Here is a 22,802-nt window from a genome sequence, read left to right on the forward strand (position 1 = left end):
TTTAAAACATGGTTCTAATAGACGAGTAAAAATTAGATTAGGTGAAATGGACACCAAAAAAAATTGCAAGAATGAAATTGGATTCATCCAGGCTTAAACTTGAAAAAGAGCGAGGATGAAAATGGATGCATCCTGATGTAAATTAAAAATAAGAAAAAACATTTGAAAATGGGTAGGCTGAAACTGTTTACATCATCGCTATTTTTTAATTTCACAAAAATGGTTAAAAAGACCAAAACCAATAATTCCGGGGTGAAAAGGATACTTAGAGTTTGATATTGTTTAAATGGACAAAAATGTAAAAATAGCCAGGATGTAAACAGTTTCATCCTGCCAATTTTCAAATACTTTTTCTTATTTTTTAATTTACACAGGATGCATCTAGTTTCATCCTCGCTATATTTGAAGTTTAAGCCAGGATGAATCCAGTTTCATCCTTGCTAAATTTTTTATGTCCATTTCACCAATACTAATTTTTACTCGTCCATTTGAACCATGTTTTAAAAATATTTGGACAAATGACCAATTTTCCGTTTTAATTTTCGTCCATTTAAACAGTATCAAATTTTACATGTCTTTTTCACCCGGGAATTATCATTATTGGATTAATTGACCAAATTTGTGATTTTATGTCGCATTAATATTTGTAAAACGCATCAAGTACGATTATATTATTATTGGTAGTGCTCCGATTCTCTCCTTCAATGAGTGTTTTTGACAATATAGTCGACCAAATAATGCTTCAAAATAAAATACATATAGTTGACCGAATTGGCAATTTACTTGGATGGCTAACATGCGGATTTCAGCACTGCTAATTTAGGGTGGTGGGCGGTGGTGCCGCAGGTTTTAGGATATGGTTGGGCAGGGCTGCTAAGGAAATATGTGGTGGGGCCTGCTCACATGTGGTGGCCCAGTACCCTAGTTCAGGTCTCTCTATTCCGGTATGTTTTGATTTTCTCACCAGAATTGAAAGTAATTTCTTTCTTCTATTTGTTTTCTTGAATTTGAGGAAAGTTTTTAATCCATTTTAATGGCGAATTATTAACGAATAGTGCTGAACTGTCCGTCCCTGATTAATATTCACGAACCCTTTAAGTTGCATTCGTTTAGCTCAAGCTTGGGTGTTTTAAAATTCTGTTCCCCATTTTTGCAGGGCGTTACATGAAAAAGATGAGCGAAGAATGTCAAGAACAAAGTTCTTCGTAATTGCATTAGTTTGCAGCTTTGTGTGGTACGCAGTTCCTGGTTATCTGTTTACCACTCTAACAAGCGTCTCATGGGTATGCTGGACATTCTCCAAATCAGTCACTGCACAACAGCTTGGTTCTGGCATGAGTGGTTTAGGACTTGGCGCATTTTCACTTGATTGGTCTACTGTTGCTTCATTCCTGTCTAGTCCTCTCATATGTCCTTTCTTTGCAATAGTAAACGTCTTCGTCGGTTATGTGTTAACCATATACATGGCAATCCCATTTGCCTATTGGGGTTTGAATTTGTACAATGCCAAGACATTCCCTATATTCTCCTCACACTTGTTCACAGCTACGGGAGAAGCATACAACATAACGGCTATTGTGAACAGTAAGTTTGAGATTGATATGCCCAAGTACGAGGAACAAGGACGGATCAATTTGAGCATGTTTTTTGCACTCACTTATGGATTTGGTTTTGCCACCATTGCTGCCACCCTCACCCATGTTGGTTTCTTCTATGGAAGGCAAGTCTATTGTTCTTCGTACTCTTTCCAAAGATACAATTGTTAAAAGCCTTATATGCAACTAAATGAATGTACAGGGAGATCTATGAACGGTTCCGTTTATCATGTAAAGGCAAGATGGATATTCACACAAGATTGATGAAAAGGTACCCAGATATACCGAACTGGTGGTTTAATGTCCTTCTTGCGGCAACAGTTGTCGTTTCTCTTTTACTATGCACGGTCCTGAAAGATGAGGTGCAAATGCCATGGTGGGGTCTTCTTTTCGCATGTGTCCTTGCTTTCGTTTTCACTCTTCCCATCAGCATTATAACTGCAACTACAAACCAGGTAACTTCCTTTTTCTTCTTCTTCTTCGGGCAACTTTATCAGAATACGCAGTATGAATGATATGCAATGATTGCAGGCACCGGGACTAAATATCATAACGGAATATGTAATGGGTATCATCTTGCCTGGGAAACCAATTGCCAATGTTTGTTTTAAAACCTACGGGTATATAAGTATGGCTCAGGCTGTATCCTTCCTTGCTGATTTCAAGCTAGGTCATTACATGAAAATCCCACCAAGATCAATGTTCCTAGTTCAGGTACCGATTGAGTGTTTTTTTGGTTTTCAAGTACTGCAGTACTCAATGTCCTAACGTTATGGTTTTGCTTTTATATTGCTGGGATCAGTTCATAGGAACCATCGTAGCTGGAACAATCAACATTGGAGTTGCATGGTGGCTACTGGCTTCTGTGGAGAATATATGTCTAAGATGAACTGCTACCACCTAATAGTCCATGGACATGTCCGAGCGACCGAGTTTTCTTTGATGCGTCTGTCATCTGGGTTCTAGTCGGACCAAGGCGTATGTTTGGTCCACTTGGGAATTATGCAGCTCTTAACTGGTTCTTCCTTGGTGGTGCAGTTGGGCCAATTTTGGTTTGGCTCCTCCACAAAGCTTTCCCTAAGCAATCTTGGATTCCATTGATTAACCTTCCTGTACTTTTAGGAGCAACATCTTATATGCCGCCTGCAACAACTGTGAACTACAATTCCTGGATTCTGGTCGGAACATTTTTCAACTTTTTCGTTTTTAGGTATAGGAAGAACGCTGGAGTTGCTTTCATGGCTGTTTTATTGTATTTCGCGGTAACCATGGAAGACCGGAACTTGGATTGGTGGGGTACAAGAGGTGAGCATTGCGAGTTGGCCGAATGTCCGACTGCCAAAGGTGTCATTGTTGATGGTTGTCCTGTTTATTGATTTCTCATGTAACTATCAACTTGGTCATATAGTTATATATAAAAGAAAGCAAGAAAAAACCCATTGACCAGGTTATTCTCACATTATCTCATAAATTACGGTACTAATTTATTTATAAAATCCAAAAAATAATAAATTTGAAGCTATTAATCTAATAATATGTTCTTCACAAAAAAAAAAAGCTTTTCAGTTTATCTTATAATATGATATTCGATGCCTTTGTCAATAATCTGGTACCCCGATTAGCAATGTTGAGAAACCCTTGTCCTATGAGTTCTCCCAAGAGTTACCAAAAAGGATTCCACTCCTGTGCTGTGCCACACACTTTTGTGCAAATTGCTTGCCATGTTGGGACCAAAATGCATAAATTCTTGATATCAACATGAACCCATACCTTTTCAAAACTCAAAACAGAACAATACAAGAAACTATAGATTTTGCTGCAGTGAATGATCAGATATTATAGAATCTCAAGAAAAAAGTCATTCAACAATTGGTTCATTACACAATTACAAATTTACCCTCAAATTCAGACGATAAACTCCAGCAACATTAGAAGAAACATACAATAAAATCACATAATTGATCAAACAAACCAGAAAGTATATATGTTATTCAAAGGACATAAATCTATTGCAGCACACATCTTCAACCCCCTAGTCAGACCCAATCAGAGTCTGACTCAAAATATCCATTAGTTGCGCAATTTCAGTTTCACCCTCCAATTCATCCACATTTGAGATGATAACTCCAATGAAAAGGAAGAAAAACACACTGAGATCTCAGAATTAAACACAAACCCAGAAATTATATTCATAAATTTCAGTAAAGTACAGAACATCTTCAAACCCCCAGTCAGAATCTGACTCACACTATACAGAGAAAAAAAAACACCAAACCCCCAATTCAGAAGAAAAAAGAAAATCAAGCACAAGCACAAGGATTATCCAAACTCAAATCTTCATCTTCCTCATCACATCTAAACAACACATTCCCAATCATTAATCCAACAACAATAGCAATAAAAACCCCACCATTAAAACTCATAACAGCCAACATCAACAGATACCCAATCGCCGAATTAACCCCAAACAACAAACCCAACCAGAATCTCTTCCCAAGATTTCTCTTACCAAGAATCGGTATCAACAAAGGGGTCTCAATCGTTGATGATGGAGATTTCTTAGCGCGCTCCATGTTCTTCAATTTCAATCTTTTATCTTCCAAGTATTGATAAAAAGCTGCGAAAACAACACAAACCAGTAAACTTATGGCATAACTCAGCCATGAGTCAGTTCTCCATGATGAGAATAAGATTGTGACGTTTTTGCCCCAGTAAAATGTCATGTGCATCATCTTTCCTGATGGGGTAGAATTCGAATTTTGGAATTTTGATTTATTATAATTGCAGAGTGGAGAATTTTTGATTTTGATGATAAAGAAGAAGACTCTTTTTTTTTTTCTTTGCAACAGTTATTGGTTGTTGAGGACTGGGTTTTATAGAAATACCCTCGGTAGATGATACAATTAGTGTTGGGTTAGGAATAAGATTGGTGGTATTATTTGAGGTAAGCAGGGGTAAAAAGGGAAATGGTGATTTATAGTGCAGTACTGTTACATGTACAGCAAAATACTTGCAAGTATTAGTTGTACTACACAGATCAGTTTGGACTTTGGAGATGATAATTTTGAAGTTTTTTTTAGAACGATTTTTTTGGGACCATGGTTTTTTTTGGGATCATGATCTTATTAGGCTACCTACCCTACAATGTTAAGGGATGTCTTAAAATCAGATGAGATTATTAATTTGGCTCTTATCCTAATTAAATTAATCCTAACCTAATAACTACATTTAACTTAATCAAAAAGAAAAATCTAAATATAATCCTAATCTAACCTAGCCGCACAAAAAAAAAAACAGTTTTGAGGAACTGTTCTCCTCTTCTTCTTTCCTCTTCCCCCATTTCAACATCATCTTCATCGATTAATCGTCGATTCATAAAATTTTCATCGTCGATTGATCAATCGACTATAAGAATGGTTCTTCGAAAGAAAACCAATAGACTCCCAGGAACAGGTCCCCCATTAGGACATCTAGCAAATCAGCCAAGTGATTTTGAGATTCATAAAGAAGTGGAAGAGCCAAGTGAATCCATAATCCAATATAATAGACGCAGTAAGAAGCCTGATTCTACCATGGGACCGATTCGCATGTATTTTCCAACAAACCCATACTTTTAATTTGATTTTGATTCGTTTAATTGAATAGAAATCATCAAAATAGGGTTCGAATGGGAGTTACAGTGCGTTGTTCGGTTAGGACGAATTTCTAGAAAATCCTAGTTTGTTAACCGAACTTCCTGAAAGGAAGAACATGAAGAACGGTTCGGTTTTATAGGATTCAAAACCGGGTCACCGAACTACCAGTTCGGTTAGTTCGCAAAAAAGCCTAAAACTTTTTTCTACCGAACTTCACCAGTTTTGCAACAAATTTTTTTCACTTGTAACCGAACTGTGCAATTTTGCCTGCTATTTTGAGTTTTTGTGTAACCGAACTGAGCTATCTTGTTCGGTTGGTTCGCATAATATTCTAAAACTATTTAGTAACCGAACTTTACCAAATAAAAAAACAAATTTTAATATAACCGAAGTATGTTATTTTGCCCTATACGTTGAGTTTCAATTTAACCGAACTTGTCCAACTATGTTGTGTTGCATACATGTGGAGTTCGGTTTATTCGCCAAAAACCTTGACAAACCTAACTCTTCACTATTAGTTACCAATGTTGAGTTCGATTTATTCGCAAAAAACCTTGACAAACCGAACTCTTCAGTATTTGCACACATGTGGAGTATGGTTTGATCGCAAAAAACCTTGACAAACCGAACTCTTTACTATTAGTGACCAATGTTGAGTTCGGTTTATTCGCAAAAAACCTTGACAAACCGAACTCTTCAGTATTTTCACACATGTGGAGTTCGGTGTGTTCTTAGAAGATCATTTCCGCCTCCTTGTGCACTTTTTCGTAACGCGTTTCGGATATTAAATGTTATGCAATTTTAGCTTTAGTATCACCCACAACTTTTGTTTGTTATTTTGGTGTTGTATTTTAATTAATTATTGAACTTTTAAGTACCCGAATTAGTGAAAATGCTCTGTCCGTAAGAAGTTCGGTTTGTTCGTTATTCTGCGGGATCAACCGACCTTCTAGTTCGGTAGTATCTCAAATATATGTATGCCACCGAACTATATGTTCGGTTACCACCATAAATTTGATAGGTAACTGAACCTATCACTGTAAACCAAGAGTGACTTTTTGTATAAAAGTAAACTATGCAAACACACTATAATACACCCAAATTCCAAAAAACACAATCTTTAATTCTTATGATGATGTTCAAAGCATACATATTCTAGCTAAGGGTACATTTAATCATCCCCAAGGGAAATTGAACCTTCGTGTATAATTTTGTCAGATTCCTCCAAAGCTTTCCACATCTCCATGTTATGTTCATACATAATGCACCAACCCAACATTCTGTCGGGGTTAAATCCATTCCAATAAGAGCATCCGCATATCGGAGGCAATGGACAATTGTCTTCTAACCGAAGGCCTATAAAATGGTTGTGGTTAACGAGCGCAATCACCACTCTCCTACGTCTAAGTTTCTCGACACATATGGTTGTTTTGGGAGTGTATGTGAAACTAGCACCTTTTGAGAAATAGTGAACCACGCAATTGAATGCGTCGGTGATTAAGTGCCGCATATCGGCATGGCCATCCAATGATCACTTGTGATTGGATGGGCCCCGTGGAGACGCATTTGAAACCTAACAAATTGAACATTGAGACTAGCATCATCATCGGACAACATTGTCTTGTAAAATTACGGTTTCTCCTTTAGCTTCATCAACATCCTTTGACGGACATAAGTGATTTGATTATAATCATATAGCTTGGCACCTTGAGTGAAAGTCCCTATATGTTGTACGACTACATGGAAACCTCAATTACCATCCGAAGGGACGTCATGGGTGGATATGACATAATCTCTAATGTAAGGAGTTAGCTCTTCCAAGTACCTTTTATCATCAAGAGGTGGTGTATCAATTGGAGCCTTTAGATTCACGTCTCGTTGACTTGGTTGGATCGGTTCTGACGGAGTAGGTTGATAGTGTAACTTCGGTCCTTTTTTCTTCATATCCCGTTCACTTGACTCGCCTTTTTCAATAATTTTCCTTCCCCTTTTCTTAAAATCTTCTTGGTACTTCGCCGCGGTATACTCATGCCCCGAAGGATCTCTAGTAAAAGGAGTAATTTCACTTTTCCTTTTAGCCAACACCTTTGCATATTCTCTAACTTGTTTTTTTGTTTCTTTGGTTTTTGGCCTACCTTTGCCCTTGCCTTTATCCGGTTCTTGCACATTCTCCGAAGTATGCGGAAAAACGATTGGCCGCATGTCGTCCCAAAAGATTTTCCTTTCGATTTTGTTCGTGTTCCGGTACATTTCGATAACCTCTCTTCCCATTTCATTGTCACCAAAATCTTCACCGACATCGCCCTTTGGAGGAGGGACAAAACTTAATTGTTGCCAATGTGGATCAATATCGCTTAAAGGGATTATGCCATGTTCATACTTAGCTATCATATGGCGACAAGGGAGTCCCATAGACTTCATCATGTTACAAACACACACCTCGTCCGGCTTGGTTCCCCATATGTCAATCAAATTCACCTCAACCATTAACCTCTTGATGCAAGCATGTGAAACATTATAGTGGAGTCCCTTAAACAACCGAAGGTCCGCCATTTTCTTGATGTTACCATCTTTTTCTACAATCTTTGTGTACTTCATGATGCGGATTTTTTGGAACTTCTCTTTAATTCTCTCAATATCGCGTTTGAAGTAACTCTCCATTGCGTTAAACACAACCACAAAATTATCGACACATCCAAAGAGATTTTTCTTCAACCGGTGGTGAGACGATTCTACCAAACTTGTCGCTTGATTCCCAAAGTGTTTATAGTTGTTGGTAAAAGCATAAACGAAGCGCTCTTTATGCGGTTCCAACCATTTCTCCACCACATACGTTATTATATCCTCCGGATGTTCGGGGCTAGACCAATGTTCTCTAAATTCGGAAATATTTAGATAATACTCTTCTTCGGTGAGAGACCAAGTCAATGTCTCCCATTCCCCGAAGAAGGCAACCCATTTAGCGTGATTTATGGCGTATTGTTTATCGAATTCCTCTTTTGCATCCGCTTGTTCATCTTTCGGTAGCTTACTAATCTCTTCCAATCCTTTCCTCTTAGGTGGACAAAGTTGAGGCTTGCACCTATTCATCACATTGCACCATATATGAAATGTACAAAGCATATTATGTGCTAATGGGAAGACTTTCTCTATTGCGTTCATCAATGCTACGTCATTGTCCGTCACGATAACCCCGGGGATCTCATCATCTCGGTAGATCGCCTTCACTTTTTGTAGCGCCCAAGTGTAACTTGGTTCTTGCTCGTCCTTTAGAAAACAAAAATCAACGGCAAACGGTGACTTCGTCGACGTACGACCAACAATGTTCAACAATGGCATCTCGTATTTGTTTTTCTTGTAAGTGCAATCCATTATAAGAACTTCATGGAATGATTGAGCAATTGAACACTCTTCAGATGGGTAATGAAGAGATGAGTTATTTCTTCTTCTGGACCTACCTTCTTTTGAACCGCGTAGCCTTTCTCTTGAGCCAAAAAAAATAATTGTTGCATTACTTTTCTATCCTTTCATTCATTCCTTTTAATCGTCTCAATTGTATTGTAAATTGTGTACAAAGATGATACATTACCCGGGTTATCTTGCTTTAATAAGCGAAGCATTGTGGAAGGTGGAATACACAATTTCCTATACTCGGCTATTTTTTCCATTTCTCGAGAAGTGCGCATTGCATCCATTGCATGCCCTTCAAGATCATCCGGACGAGGGTGGTTATGACGACCTACCACCTTATCCATAGCTAGAAACCATTTCGTCGTTAATTTGCTCTTGCTAAATAATATCTTGAATGGACATTTGATTTTCTTTGAGCACGTTGTGTTCTTCCTCGTCGTCTTTCCTTTATACTCATAACCCTTCCTCTTGTGACTAACATCGGGATCTCCACTTCTCTCACAAACCATTTCAAAACGAGTGTTGCTTTCTTTTCCATTCAAAACCAAGACGCAATTGACTCTCTTGGCATGTTCTCTAGCCCAATTCTTCGCATCAATAGTCAAGTCAAATACCAACTCATTCGCATAGAGAGTAGATGTATCTTCGAACAACATACCAATCGGAGAAGGTTGATCATGCATTGGTATAGGTTGGATTCCATCTACAAGAAATGTAACAACATCAATGCAATCACAAATAAGTTCGGTCACATAATAATTTTATCGGGAAAACCGAACTCATTGTTCGGTTGGTTAAGCAAGTTGCAAAGCAACCGAACAAATAAAAGGAACCGAGTTCGGTAACATGTGAATTTTATCGCAACAATCGAACTAATAAAAGGAACAGAGTTCGGTTACTTTGTATTTTATGTAGATAACCGAACTAGACACTGGAACTTCAGATTTTTTTTTGTTTGTTAAGTTGGATTGGTTATGCTGTTAGGTTCAAGTTTGCGAAACAACCGAACTTATTAAACATAGTTCGGTTAGATAGTTGGTACATGTAGTTTGAGAAACAACCGAACTGTATACACTTAGTTAAACTTTATTTTTACGTACAGTTTGGTTAATTGCGAACCAACCGAACATAACACTACATCTCAGAACTTCCATTAATATGGAGTTCGGTAACCTGCGTGTTTGGATAAAGTAATCGAACTACATCTTCGAATGAGTTCGGTTACTTATTCATCTCACAAGGCAACCGAACTACACCTTCAGAACAGTTCGGTTACATGTTCTTCATATAATGTAACCGAACTGTGCAAAATCCCGTTCAAAATTTTACATTTTTGGGGAAGTTTTTACCAATTCAACATACATTATCTAAGTTTGGAGCGTACCTGTTCACCCAAATACTCTTCCCCGGTTGTGGTTGATAAAATCCATCATTTTCATCTTGAGTTTCATTTTGGGGAAGAATACAATCACCATCTAAGAAATAAGCCAAATCCGGATCATTTTGAAAATTAACAAATATTCTAGGAGAGGTGGAGATGAAGAATCAGATGAGTATTCGTCACTTGAATACTCAAAGAGGGTGAATTGGAATTTTTTTTTTATTTTCCATGTTTTTCTCATTCATCTTCTCTAACTCTACTCTCACAATAATTCTACTCAACTAATAATAAACCCATATTTTAATTTAATCTCACTAATTATTTTTAACTAAATCATTTCACTAATCATAACCTAGAATTAATTAAGAGGGTAGATTAGGTATTAAATAAATAACTAGATATGGGGTGACCTAGAATTACTTCTAATGTCTTTACCCAAAATAAAACCATGGTCCCCAAAAAAAAACCCATGGCCCCCAAAAAATCGTTCTTTCTTTATGCGTCGGAGGATTTGGTCCATTTAGATAAGGGCTAATGTTGATTTTTTGAAAGCCCGATGGAAAGGTTAAGAACTTCATATTAGGCCCAGATAACGTATAGGCAGTCAAGAAAGAGTCGGCGATGATAGATGCGGAAGAGAAATTTGAAATCCAACGGATTACATTCCAGTGGCGGAACTAGTAAAATATATAAAGAGGGGCTGAAAAATTTGTAAAGATGTTGGTGGACTAAAACACCAAATATTTGATGGGCTAAACACAAAAAACAAGAAAAATAGAATGTTTTTACTTTTTATGCAGTTTTAATGATTTTAATTAGGAGGGGCTCAGGTTTGGCTTCTTTACTCCGTGGTGTATTTTATCTTTCTATTGAGTCTTTGGCCATGAAAATTCTAGCATGGAACACACAATGGTGTAGTCAGAAAAAAACACAACAATATTTAAATTCCTTGCTTGATTTTGAAAAACCTGACATACTTTTTTTATCTGAAACCAAGTCTCAGAGGAGCTTGATGAGAAAGATTCTTAACTATTTCCCAAACACCCACATTGTAGACCCAGATGGTATATCTGGTGGTCTGGCAATTGCTTGGGTGGATGGATTTCATTTTGAAGTGGTTCAACGGAACCTTAACATGATCAATATCATTGTTAAAAATAATTTTAATGCAAAGGAGTGACTATTAACTTGTTTTGATGGTGCACCTAAACATGATAATAAGTTAAAAATTATGGGGTATCTAGAAGACATAGCTCCGAGAATAAACTTAAGTGCAATGTCATGGCTTGTGATAGGTGACCTTAACATAATTTTCAATAGTGAGGAAAAACAGAGAGGTCTTCCTTTTGATAGAAAAAAAGTAGAGCCAATAATGAACTTATTTCAGAGAACAGGTTTAGAAGATCTAAGATTCAATGGAAATATCTTTACTTGGAGTAACAAAAGGGAAGGAAATGCTAATATAAAACAAAGGTTAGATAGATCTTTAGCAAATGCAGAATGGATTAAAGAGTTCCAACAATCATCTTAGCAAAATCTGGTAGCTATTGGTCCAGATCATGGGCAAATCTGTCTACTTTAAACCCCTCATACTCTCGCTTAGCTCCAACCTTCAAGTTCTATGATACTTGGCTCAAAGATGTTTCTTATATTGAGGTTATAAAGAAATCTTGTATTACTAACACCAATAGACCATCCATAGATCTTACTGAGAATTAATCAAATGCAGGTATGAATCTTAGCATTTGGAAATAAACAGTTTTTGGCAAACCAAATAAAAAAATTAAGGGTTTTCTCACAACCATAGAAACTCTAGAAGAAAAAACAAATACGCATATCACAAAAAACCTGATAAACAAAAGGATACTAGAATTAGAAAAATTATATGATACACAGGAAGAAATAGCAAAACAACAGTCTAGAAACAAAACCATAGCTCTAGGTGAAAGAAACACAAAAAAATTTCACATTCAAACCTTAAAAAGGAGAAAAATAAATCACATAGATTGCATACAGGACAAGAATAACAATGTAGTATCATCAAGAGAAGAAATTGATGAGGTCCTAACTTCTTATTTCTCTGAACTCTTCACTGAATCTTCTATTGACACTGAAGAAGATATATTCACACACATTAAAAGCACTATTACACCAGAAGAAAATTCTTTCTTAACTGAGATTTCATCTCCAGAGGAGATTTGGTTAGTGTTAAAAAAGCTTAAATCCAATAAAGCACCAGTGCCAGATGGATTCCCGGTGAGTTTTTTTAAACATAACTGGGATATTGTAGGTCCACAGTTAGTAGCAGTAGTTCAAGACTTTTTCAAAAACAAGCAGTTAGACAATAATCTCAACAAAACCTTCCATTTTCTTATTCCTAAAACAAAAAATCCAAAGTTTCCGACGGATTACAGGCCTATAGGGCTATGCAATACTCCTTACAAAGTAATAGAAAAACTGATGGCCAACAGATTTAAAAAGTCTTTAGAAAACATAATATCTCCTCTACAATCAACTTTCCTTTCCTCTAGGTAGATTTCAGACAACAGCATTGTTGCTCATGAAATAGTTCACTCTATGAAGAAAAGCAAAAAAAAAATTTGGTAATATTGGTCTTAAGATCAATATGTCCAAGGCGTTTGATAAGGTCAATTGGAACTTTCTTCTAAAAGCTTTAAAATCTTTTGTCTTCTCGGGAGGATGGTGCACCTTAATCAAACAATGCATCTCAACAACCTCAATAGTTGTCTTAGTTAATGGGAATCCTTGTGATGAGTTTAAACCAGCTAGGGGTATAAGACTAGGGGCCCTTTGTCCCCTTACCTTTTCAGCTTATGTATAGAAGTTTTTTCTATATTACTAAACCATTTAGAATCACAAAAGAAGGGTCAGGGTTTTAAGTTAACACCAAAAGCCACACCAATCTCTCACCTTTTCTATGTGGATGATCTGTTGTTGTTTACCAAAGCAGACCTTATTAGTTGTAACAATTTACTTGAAGCTATAAAGATGTTTAGTAAAGCTTCAGGTCAAGTTATAAACTTCACAAAATCTGGACCGTTCTTCAGTAAGAAAGTTCATAACAAATATCAGAGAATCATTTGTAGATTAATGAAAAAAAAATCAACATCAAAGACACTCATCTAGGAATCCCTCTCTTCATTGACAGATCCAAACTCAAAGCTTTCGATAACATTATAGAAAAATGGAACAAAGAATAAAGACTTAGTTAGGAAAAATCCTGTCACAACCTAGTAAAATAGTTTTAGACAAAGCTGTGCTTTCTAGCATGCTTATTTTTAGCATGGGATGCTTTGTCTTACCAAAAAAAATAACCAAAAGGATCAATGATATACAAAGAGATTTTTGGTGGGGTAAACATACCAATTCTAAGGGAATTTACATAAAAGCTTTCGATTTCTTATGCAAACCTATAGAGCAAGGAGGGATAGGTTTTAAAGAGGCAAACAAGTTAAATCATGCCATGATCAGTAGGATAGCATGGAGGTTAGTTAGTCATCCAAAAAATTTATGGGAACAAATACTAAAAGGAAAGTATTTCAAAAAAACTGGAGCCTTACTATCTAAGAAGAAATCAAACGCTTCTTGGATATGGAAATGCATTCTTCAAGGAATTGCTCACATCAAGAAACACAGTATTTAGGAGGTAGGCGATGATTCTTTCATAAATATTTGGGAAGACAAATGGCTACCAATCAGAGCTGAGACTCTGGCAAACTCTGTCCATAGGAAAAACACCCACATAACACTTGTGTCTGAGTTAATGGACTCAAACACAAAGAAGTAGAACATTTTGTTACTTCAATCTATTTTTGATAACTCTGTAGTGCAGGAAATTCTGAATATCAATCTCGTTACTACAAGGAATGGACATTTGAAAAAAGAAAAACTCAGATGGATATTGACCAGGAATGGTGAATTTTCTATCAAGTCTTTATATGCCAAGCTTCTAAATCCTTCCAATCTGGCCTCTCATTCTTCTAAGAAGTTCTGGAAAGGTTTATGGAGTATGGACACATCCCAGAGAATAAAATTGTTTATCTGGAAATGTCTGCAAGATACACTACCAACCAAACAAAAGCTAGGTTCAGCTATAGATGAAGATAATTCCTGTGTTTTCTATCAAACAGTGGAGGAATCTACTTATCATTTATTTTTCGAATGCGCCTGCGCAAAAGTTGTTTGGAATTTACCTCCAACGGCTACACGGGAAGTTCATCTAAACTCTAATTCTCTTAAAAAATATTTTTTTGATAATTATAATGACTGGAGTAAAGGGAATTTACAAACCATATCTATGACTTTGGAAGCTACTAAGTGTTGGTTCATATGGAAAGAAAGGTGCCTCGGAGTGTTTGAAAACAAAGGTAGAAGAACACTGGAACAATTAGCTCTAGATATCACCAGACATTATGCTTATTGGCACCAAGAAACTACGAATCTGAATATTGCAATTAGCAGTAATCCTCAGATCTCAAACATTAGATGGAGTTTACCAGCTGTAAACACAAACAAACTTAATTGTGATGCTTCATGGTTGTCTGAAAGTACTAATGCTGGTTTTGGTTTTATACTTTGTAATTGGACAGGAACTTTCCAAGATGCAGCAATGGGAAGTTGTGGGACCTTCTCAGTAGATGAGGTAGAAGATGTAGCTCTTCTCAGAGCAACTCAATGGTCTTTCAGGCACAAGATACAACATTTGGTGATAGAAGGGGATAACCAGGTTACAACCAACTATCTACAAGGAAAAGAAGCAACAGTCCAATGGCAATGCCTAGCAATTTTAGAAGAAGTTAAGATATTAGCAGATCAACTATTTTATTTTTTAGGATTTCATCATGTAGACAGGAGAGAAATCAAGGTGGCAGACTTGTTAGCAAAGAAGGGAAGAAACACAAGCACTACAGTTTCTTGGAATGACCAATCTCCTAGTTTTTTAATTCCTTCAATTTCTTTTGACAATGTCAAAGCCTATGATATATGTACTTTAAACAACAATATCTCTGTAGTTTCTCCTGCTGATGTTAATCCAAGAGATTCAGTCATTGAAAGAGCTACTCAACATGAGTTAGTCTCTGAAGAGACTGAATCCGCAGATTAACGGATGCCCAACAATATAAGTATTATTTTCAAAATAAAATAGGAGGGGGCTAGATCTAGCTAGGGTTAGTCAACCATGGGATTACCAGGGTCGGGGTGCAACCATGAATATCTGTTGGACATTATACATTGTTTTCAATTGAACTGCATTATGTTCAGATGTGTTAGGAGATGAAAAAATTAGTTCAAACACTTTTATTGGTTGTTATACTATGTTGTCTTTACGGTTTGATGCAAATGCATAGTTTAGTCGTGTGATTCACATTCACGTGCATTAGCAACTTAATTTCATATATATATATATATATATATATATATAACCTGGAATCAGAGTGTTGACCAAGTGGTACACATTACATTATCTACAGTGCAGCTTATATGTCTGCAGACCACATGTTATCTTGCCACATAGCCAAAGCATGGTGTGATGCCTAACTTCTTCTCCCAACGGATTTAACTGTTTCTCTTGTCAACTCTAATCGTCCATGATCAACTTGAACTGTTCTCATAAAGATTGGAACCATACTATAATTGTTTCCTGAAATGACCGTTATTATCCATCTTTTTCCTATTATACAATGATGTGTAGATCTTATTGGAAGTCATTTTCGTTGGTTGTATTTCTTTATTATAAAGTTTAATTTAACTATAAAACAAACCCTCTGGATTATCTGCATCCAATTCGTACATCCGTGAATCCATTTGATGCAAACCCCGTTGGATTGCATGTGGATGTCAAATTTAAAAGCCGTAATAAATTGAATTGGATGCGGATGAGGTAAAAAACGGCGCATACCGGCCCAATGTTCACCCGTAGAGTCCGGAGACAACTCGCAGAATTATATTGTATGGAGCATATTCTGGTTTCCTTGGCTAAGGTGTGGACTGCAGCGTTAGAAATCCTGGGAATGTATTTTTAGCTTGCTTGTGGAACTTCAGGTAGACGCGCAGTCTGCAATAGTCACAGGGGGTTAGTCAATTCAGATTTATAGAGAATTTTAGAGACATTCCAAATCTCTTGTTAGTCGATAAGGAGTCTTTTTAATTCTTCGAGAGTTTCTGTTATTGGATAGTGATTTTCTCAAAGTCGTTAGAATTCTTTATTATTGGATTTGGATTTCCAAATCAATGATTTAAGGTTATAGGGGATTTTTAGAGACTTTTAAGTGAAAATACACCATAAAAGGCTTAATCAAAGTCTCTCCAAAATAGGTGATATTTGGAGAGACTTTAGGATATTTAAAATAATAAAATAAATAAACAATAAAGAAATAATACAATTGTTTAAAATAATAGGTGATACAAAGTCATCCCCGTTCCACAGAGGTTTCATGCGTTCTAGGAGGTCCCAGGTTCAAGCCCCCAATGGCGTAATATTGCAGAAATTAACATGGAAGGTAGAGTTAGTCCCCCCCCCCCCCCCTCGCTTCGGCTCCCTTGGTTAGGTCACCCATAAGACTCGCTGGTAGGCTAACACAACAACCTGTTCAATTAATGTAATAGTATGTTGTTGGAGCTTAGCTTGTTAGGCTTCCAACTAGTTAATGTAATACTCTTTATCCAATCATAATGAGAAATTATTATAAATAAAGAAAGAAATAATAATAAACCAAATAAACTATAATACCATGCATATAAAAAAACTAATATGCAAGATCTCAACCCATACATTATGTTCGTATTCAATTTGGTTTAATTTTCGGTTGACAATTTCTATTAGGCACGCGTAAATTTATAATTTTTCGTTGATTATATTCTTCCTTCTTTATTTTTGTATTAAATTTTATGAATTATTTACTATATGATAATTTTATAAAAATCTTTTTGAATTCTTTTTCTTCTTATTTGATGTATGCAAGGCAACATTCCTATATATTTTTGTCTCAATGATTCACTAAGATTTCCTAAAAATCACTCGGAAAGTCCCCAAAAATCAATAGACTTATAGAGAGTCTCTCCAAATCTCTTATAAGAAAATTTTCTCCATATTTCTAAAAATCTCAATTGACTAACCCCTGTTAATAATGGAATCTACGTGCCAAAAGTTATTATTCGGTTGTTGATGGATTGTGATAGTGAGTGCAAGTATCACTAAACCACAAGCTAAATAGAGCCCATCAACTTAAAAAAACGTTGCTAAATCCTAAAAGTATATTTTACTGAAGTCCATGGGCCTAACTCACCTCACATGCAGCTTTTTTGAATCTAACACGTTGACAATAAATTGGATGATGCAGAAGTGGTGTGGTCAAATGACTCATCACAAATTGCATACTCTGATACCATATTAAAGTCCATATACCTAACTTACCTTGAAAACCGGCTTTAAAGGTTAGGGTTTTCCAAAACATATTAACTGCAGGATCTTTGTCCATCAATATGGGACTAGTTTCAACATATACTTTGTTAAATTCTCTGATATAATGTGTTTGTTTATCTGATATCAAGTTGGTGTAAATGAACACGTGCATAAATAGAAAATCTATACATTTTGCTCTCCATTGAAAAACTCAATTAAAAGTCACTTAATATCCGTTTCCAATCCCGCGAAAACACTGTTTAGCTTTGTTTACCAAAACAAAAAGATCAGTTGACGAGTTTTGCATTCAAGCAGGGGCAGATGTATGTCTGGATATATATTTTAGCTCAAGCCTAGGTACACATATAGTCAAGCCTGGATAAAAATTTAGAACTCGATCGATCTCTCAGTCCCTTAGTCAGTTCCAGTTGGAGAAAAGGGAAAAATCCTTGGGAGCATTGGATTACAGATGAAACTTATATCAAAAACTTGCTTAATGAAACATATATGAGTATTTTAGGTGTAATCTTTGATATCAACTGTGAATTTGTGATTATCTAATGGTTGTTGTTAGTCTTGACTATTTAAGAATTTTTGAAGTGATATTGGGAATTCTATTGTTATTGCTTATTAAGTACCCCCTACAATGATACGAGTGAAAGTAAATTAGCGTTGCAACAACCTTTGGTGGTGTGGTGTTGGATATTCTCAAAACGTAAGTATTTTTTCATGACAAGTCAGGTCGAGGGGGTTTATTTGCTTTGAATTATAAAACAGACGCAACCTTTTCCAATAGCCGACGCCCATTAAAGGTGTTTGTTGGTGATGACCATCCATTTCAACGAGATGCTAGCCCCTTGTAAATAATGGTGGTTGTTTCCAGGGACGGCCTTGAGATGCTGATGCCCCGAAGCTGATATACAAATTTATGCCCTTGTACATGCATGGCTATATATAAATGGTAGATTATTTGATTAACACCGCAAATAAACTAAACGACTATTTAGATCATGCTTATAAGCGTAGTGGAATCAAAAAATGAACTCTAATGATCTATTAAATTTACTGATTTGGTGTAAAAATTTGTGTTTGGATATGTACTCCGAAACAGAGTCTCCAAAAATAAATTATAACCACGTACTTCGACTATTTCTCTTTCAAAGACTATCATGGGCAATCCATCAAACCTCTTTTATGGTATGGTAGATCAAAAACCTAGCAAGATATTTTGCTAATTGACCATTTTTTGCTTTTTCTTTTTCCTCCTTTCTTTCCATTTTGAGATCCCGAATAGATTATTAGTGAACGAATAATTTAAGAAAATTAATGATTTAAATTTTATTGTTTTAAAGAGAAAGTATTTTCTAATTCTTGTTCTCTTCTAAAAACTTCCAAGGTGGGTCCCACGTATAAAAGAAACTGTAAAAACTCAATTTCCTTCCATAGGGTGTTAACACTTCACCGATACAAAAGTGCACTCCATCTTCCGCGCCGGAAATCTATCTAAGGAATTCATCTTTTGCTTCCTTAATATTTAGAAATGCTGTTGACTTTCTACTGAAGAACGGACAGAAAAAGTCTTTTTTTATGCCCCCAAAATATTTGTTGCCCAAAGCGGTGCTTTGGGTGCTTTGCCGGTCCTGGTTGTTTCTCTCAAAATCACATTTAAACTTACAACTTTCCTTCTCTGATGGGCCGCATCATCGGAAACTTCTAAACATCGTGTTCTTGGTCGAATCAAGGAAATATAATTCTTGAATTCAATTATTGGTGTTAGGCTTTCATGGATTAACTTGTTGTAATCACGAATTTAGCCGGAAAAGACGAGTTATTGTCGAAAGTTATAGAAAGATCCTTAAAATCAATGTTACACCACTCTCGATGGTTTTTCATCCTCAACTTTAACCTAATCTTCCAACAAGATGTTTCTTGGAAACGTAAACTATGAAACAGATTCCAATAACCAATAAAATCGTTACAAATACGATGATAATAAGTTCTTAGTGTGTTTCATGACCACGTAAGTGTTTTTTTTTTTTCGCTAGAAAAGAAAGAAAGATATATTGATATAAAAAAAGATTACATCAGATTAAGGCCGAATGGATGATTATTGTCCAACTATTCACCCCGATACATTGAATCTTCTACTATATAGTATTTAGTTGTTTTATCAGCCCAACTATTAACATACTCATTTTTAATATAGCTAAAATCATTTAGAATACAAAGACAATCCTCTAAGTTAGAGTTGTTGAACCGGCTAATCTGATCCCACTTTTATTGAAAAAGGAGATGATGTTCTTTACATCATTTCTAAATGAAAATAGTTTCTAGCATCCTACTTTTGTTGCACCAGAACCCACCTAGGTTACTAAAGCTAGCATATACCAAAGTTCGTTTCTAGCATTTTCGTAGATTCTGCACCCCTTATTTTGGCCCAGTGATGGAATCAAGACAATTAAAAAACACACATTTTTGCTCGGATTTGGTTTGTCCAGGAGCCATAGAGTATCACTCTATATTAAACTTGAAATTATTGCTTTTGCTTACTTCACCGTTCAATCACAATCAACTAAGTAGTAGTTTACATAAAGAAATATTCATCGAAACATAAAAAGTTAGAATAATTCCTTTAATCAGTCCAGTTTGCATTCTTGTTGAGAATCCTAGTGTTGTATTCTTAGTATATTCTCCCAAAGAAAAACAAATACATGAATCATGAAAAAAATCAAAAAAAGAAATATGAAACAGAAGAAGAGTTGTCTTTGTCGATGGCTTTGCAATATATCTGAGTTCAAAATTCAATAAGATGGCGTATCACCAAAAATGAATAATAAAAATAAAAGAGAAGATTTCTTGTCAAGATGGTAAAAGCTAAAATCAATGTATATCAATGTATCCCGTCATTTCAACTTGGTTCTCCTCACTAAACTTGACAGTAGGCTGGTAACAGAACAACACCAATTGTGGGTCAAACTCTTAAAAGAAAAATATTTCCCAAATTCCCACCCTCTTGAGAAATCCAGAACTTCGAATCTATCGTGGATTTGGACCAGCGTAAAAAAAGGATTAGAGTTAATAAAAGGTAACTTTATTTGGCAAGTCAAAAATGGAGCCTCGGTGAAAATCTGGGAAGACAGATGGATCCCTAATGCGGATATAATCCAAAGAGTCCCTAACATTCAAGAACATGCGCCAACAAGAGTTCAAGAGCTAATAACCGATCAAAATAGATGAGATCAGGAAAAGCTAAACCAATTCTTCTACCCAGATGACAAGGAAAAAATTCAAGCTTTAAATCCAAGGAACCATGAAGAAGACATTATTAGATGGAGACACCATCAATCGGGAAATTTCTCGGCCAAAAACGTCTATACTTTTTTAGCCAAACAGGATATTGATAATAATGATTTCCTAGATTTCCCATGGAACAAAATCTGGAGAATTCAAGCCATCCCAAGAATCAGACTGTTAATCTGGAAACTAGCTCAAAAAATGCTACCAACATCGGCTAGACTAGGTGCTCACAATAAGGAAATCGACCCGTTTTGCCAATTATGTAACAAACAGAAGCTCATCTCTTCTGCGAGTGTCCTTTTACAAGAGCCGTCTGGTTTGGTCTCTCCCTTCACAACATTATACCCAGAAACTCTCACAACACCATTATTGATTGGATTAAATGGTGGATTACGGAAGATGATTTGAGCCATAATCAGGTTAAAATATCCACCACAATTTGGTTCATCTGGAAATATAGATGCTCGGTAGTTTTTGAACAAATCCACCCAAACCCAGTCAGCATAATAGGACAAATCAACAGTTTCTTATATTTCTCCACGTCAAATACTCCTCAGAGCAATAAGATGTATCAAAATAAAATATCAACCAACACTGATTGGTCCAACATAAATTCGGATTGGATAATATTCATTGATGCATCCTATAAAAAAGAGGACTTTTCGATGGGATATGCGTTCATCCTTTATTCTACTAATGAGGAGTCTTCCATGCATCTTTCTGCGGGTTCGGAGTGGGCAACGTCAGCTTTCCACGCGGAAGCAAAGGTCTTGCTAAAGGCTCTTACGTGGCTAAAAGAAAATATTTTATCAAGTGTGTCCATCGTAACAGACTGCAAACTTTGGCAGACAATATTAACATGGTTACTATTGATTCTTCGTGGTCGGCAGAAAATACTTTGCAGGAAATAAGGAACTTATTGGGCGATATACCTCAAGCGAAAGTGAAATATATAAAGAGAAAAAACAACAAAACAGCGGACTACATTGCAAAAGAGGCAAGGATTAAAAAATTACAGCACATGTCGGAAAACCTAAATCAAAAAGTTCATGAAACTAGCATTGATTCTAATACTTTTGAGAAAAATGATTTTATAAATCTTTTGTATTACATTTGCTAGTTTTTAATATATGAACTTTTCCATCAAAAAGAAAAGTATATAGCAAATGAACCACATATGGCATATGTGGTTGCTTAAGTTACGATTTGGTTTTTTATTAGTGTAGATTATTTGATAATTGCATCAGTCATGGTGTGTAATGTAAACGAAAACATAGGTATTAGGCGTGCACAACTCAAGTCAAATTTAGATAACTTGGTGCCTAAATTACACAATTCAACGAACTATCTATCCACACAATTAAGCACTGTCGTTGACGTATAACTGAGAAAATTGTGCATGAATTACATCATGGAAATGTTTAATAGTCCGCTCTCTTATTAGATTTTGTAAGTCAAAGTTAGATTAATAGAAGACAGGCCAGTTGTTCGCTAGTGTTTAGGATCATTCTTATGGGCTAGATATCTAGTTGTTAGATTGGTCATCCACGTCAGTCTGGGCAACCTTCTAAGTCCTATGGTATTGCTAATCTAACAGCGAAGCGCTGAATAAATCAGCGCTAAACGCCAAATGGTTCGGCGCTACATAGTTTTATTTTATTTTAAAATTAATCATTATCTCTCTCTCCATTTTTTTTCCTTCTCTCTCCATTTTTTTTCCTCCTCGATCACGTTCTCCCTCTTTTTTCCCTCTCTCTCTCCCTCTTTTTTTCTCTCTCCATCACATTCTCTCTCAAAAATTAGTAAAATATATATAGCGCCGAATGGTTCGGCGTTTATGTCACTTTTTGAGCGCCGAACGGTTCAGCGTTTCAATCTCGGTGATAGTTGGACTGCGAGCACTTGCTAGGTGAGAGAACTATCAACTATCAGTGTTAACTTTTTTCTTGATTTGTAACACTTTTTGGCCAATCTAGCACTCCAATCTAGCCCATAGGGATTAGGCTTAGTCATATGGGATAGATATCTAGCTGCTAGATTGACCATCCACGTCAGCCTGG

General features: G+C 36.1%; 2 protein-coding genes and 1 pseudogene across 2 annotated transcripts; 2 read left to right on the top strand and 1 right to left on the bottom strand.

The window, feature by feature from the left end:
• Positions 1 to 888: 888 nt before the first annotated feature.
• Positions 889 to 2,971, top strand: LOC113339357 (annotated as a pseudogene).
• Positions 2,972 to 3,444: 473 nt separating this feature from the next.
• LOC113339790 (copper transporter 5) lies at positions 3,445 to 4,442 on the bottom strand. Its single transcript, XM_026585018.1, has one exon. It carries the CDS (start codon positions 4,325 to 4,327, stop codon positions 3,896 to 3,898), a length of 432 nt encoding a protein of 143 aa, XP_026440803.1. The 5' UTR covers positions 4,328 to 4,442; the 3' UTR covers positions 3,445 to 3,895.
• A 9,898-nt stretch (positions 4,443 to 14,340) lies between these two features.
• Positions 14,341 to 15,147, top strand: LOC113339701. Its single transcript, XM_026584934.1, has one exon. It carries the CDS (start codon positions 14,341 to 14,343, stop codon positions 15,145 to 15,147), a length of 807 nt encoding a protein of 268 aa, XP_026440719.1.
• Positions 15,148 to 22,802: the final 7,655 nt, after the last annotated feature.

This window comes from Papaver somniferum, unplaced genomic scaffold (assembly GCF_003573695.1).
Source record: "Papaver somniferum cultivar HN1 unplaced genomic scaffold, ASM357369v1 unplaced-scaffold_21, whole genome shotgun sequence".
In the NCBI taxonomy this organism is placed as follows: Eukaryota; Viridiplantae; Streptophyta; class Magnoliopsida; order Ranunculales; family Papaveraceae; genus Papaver; species Papaver somniferum.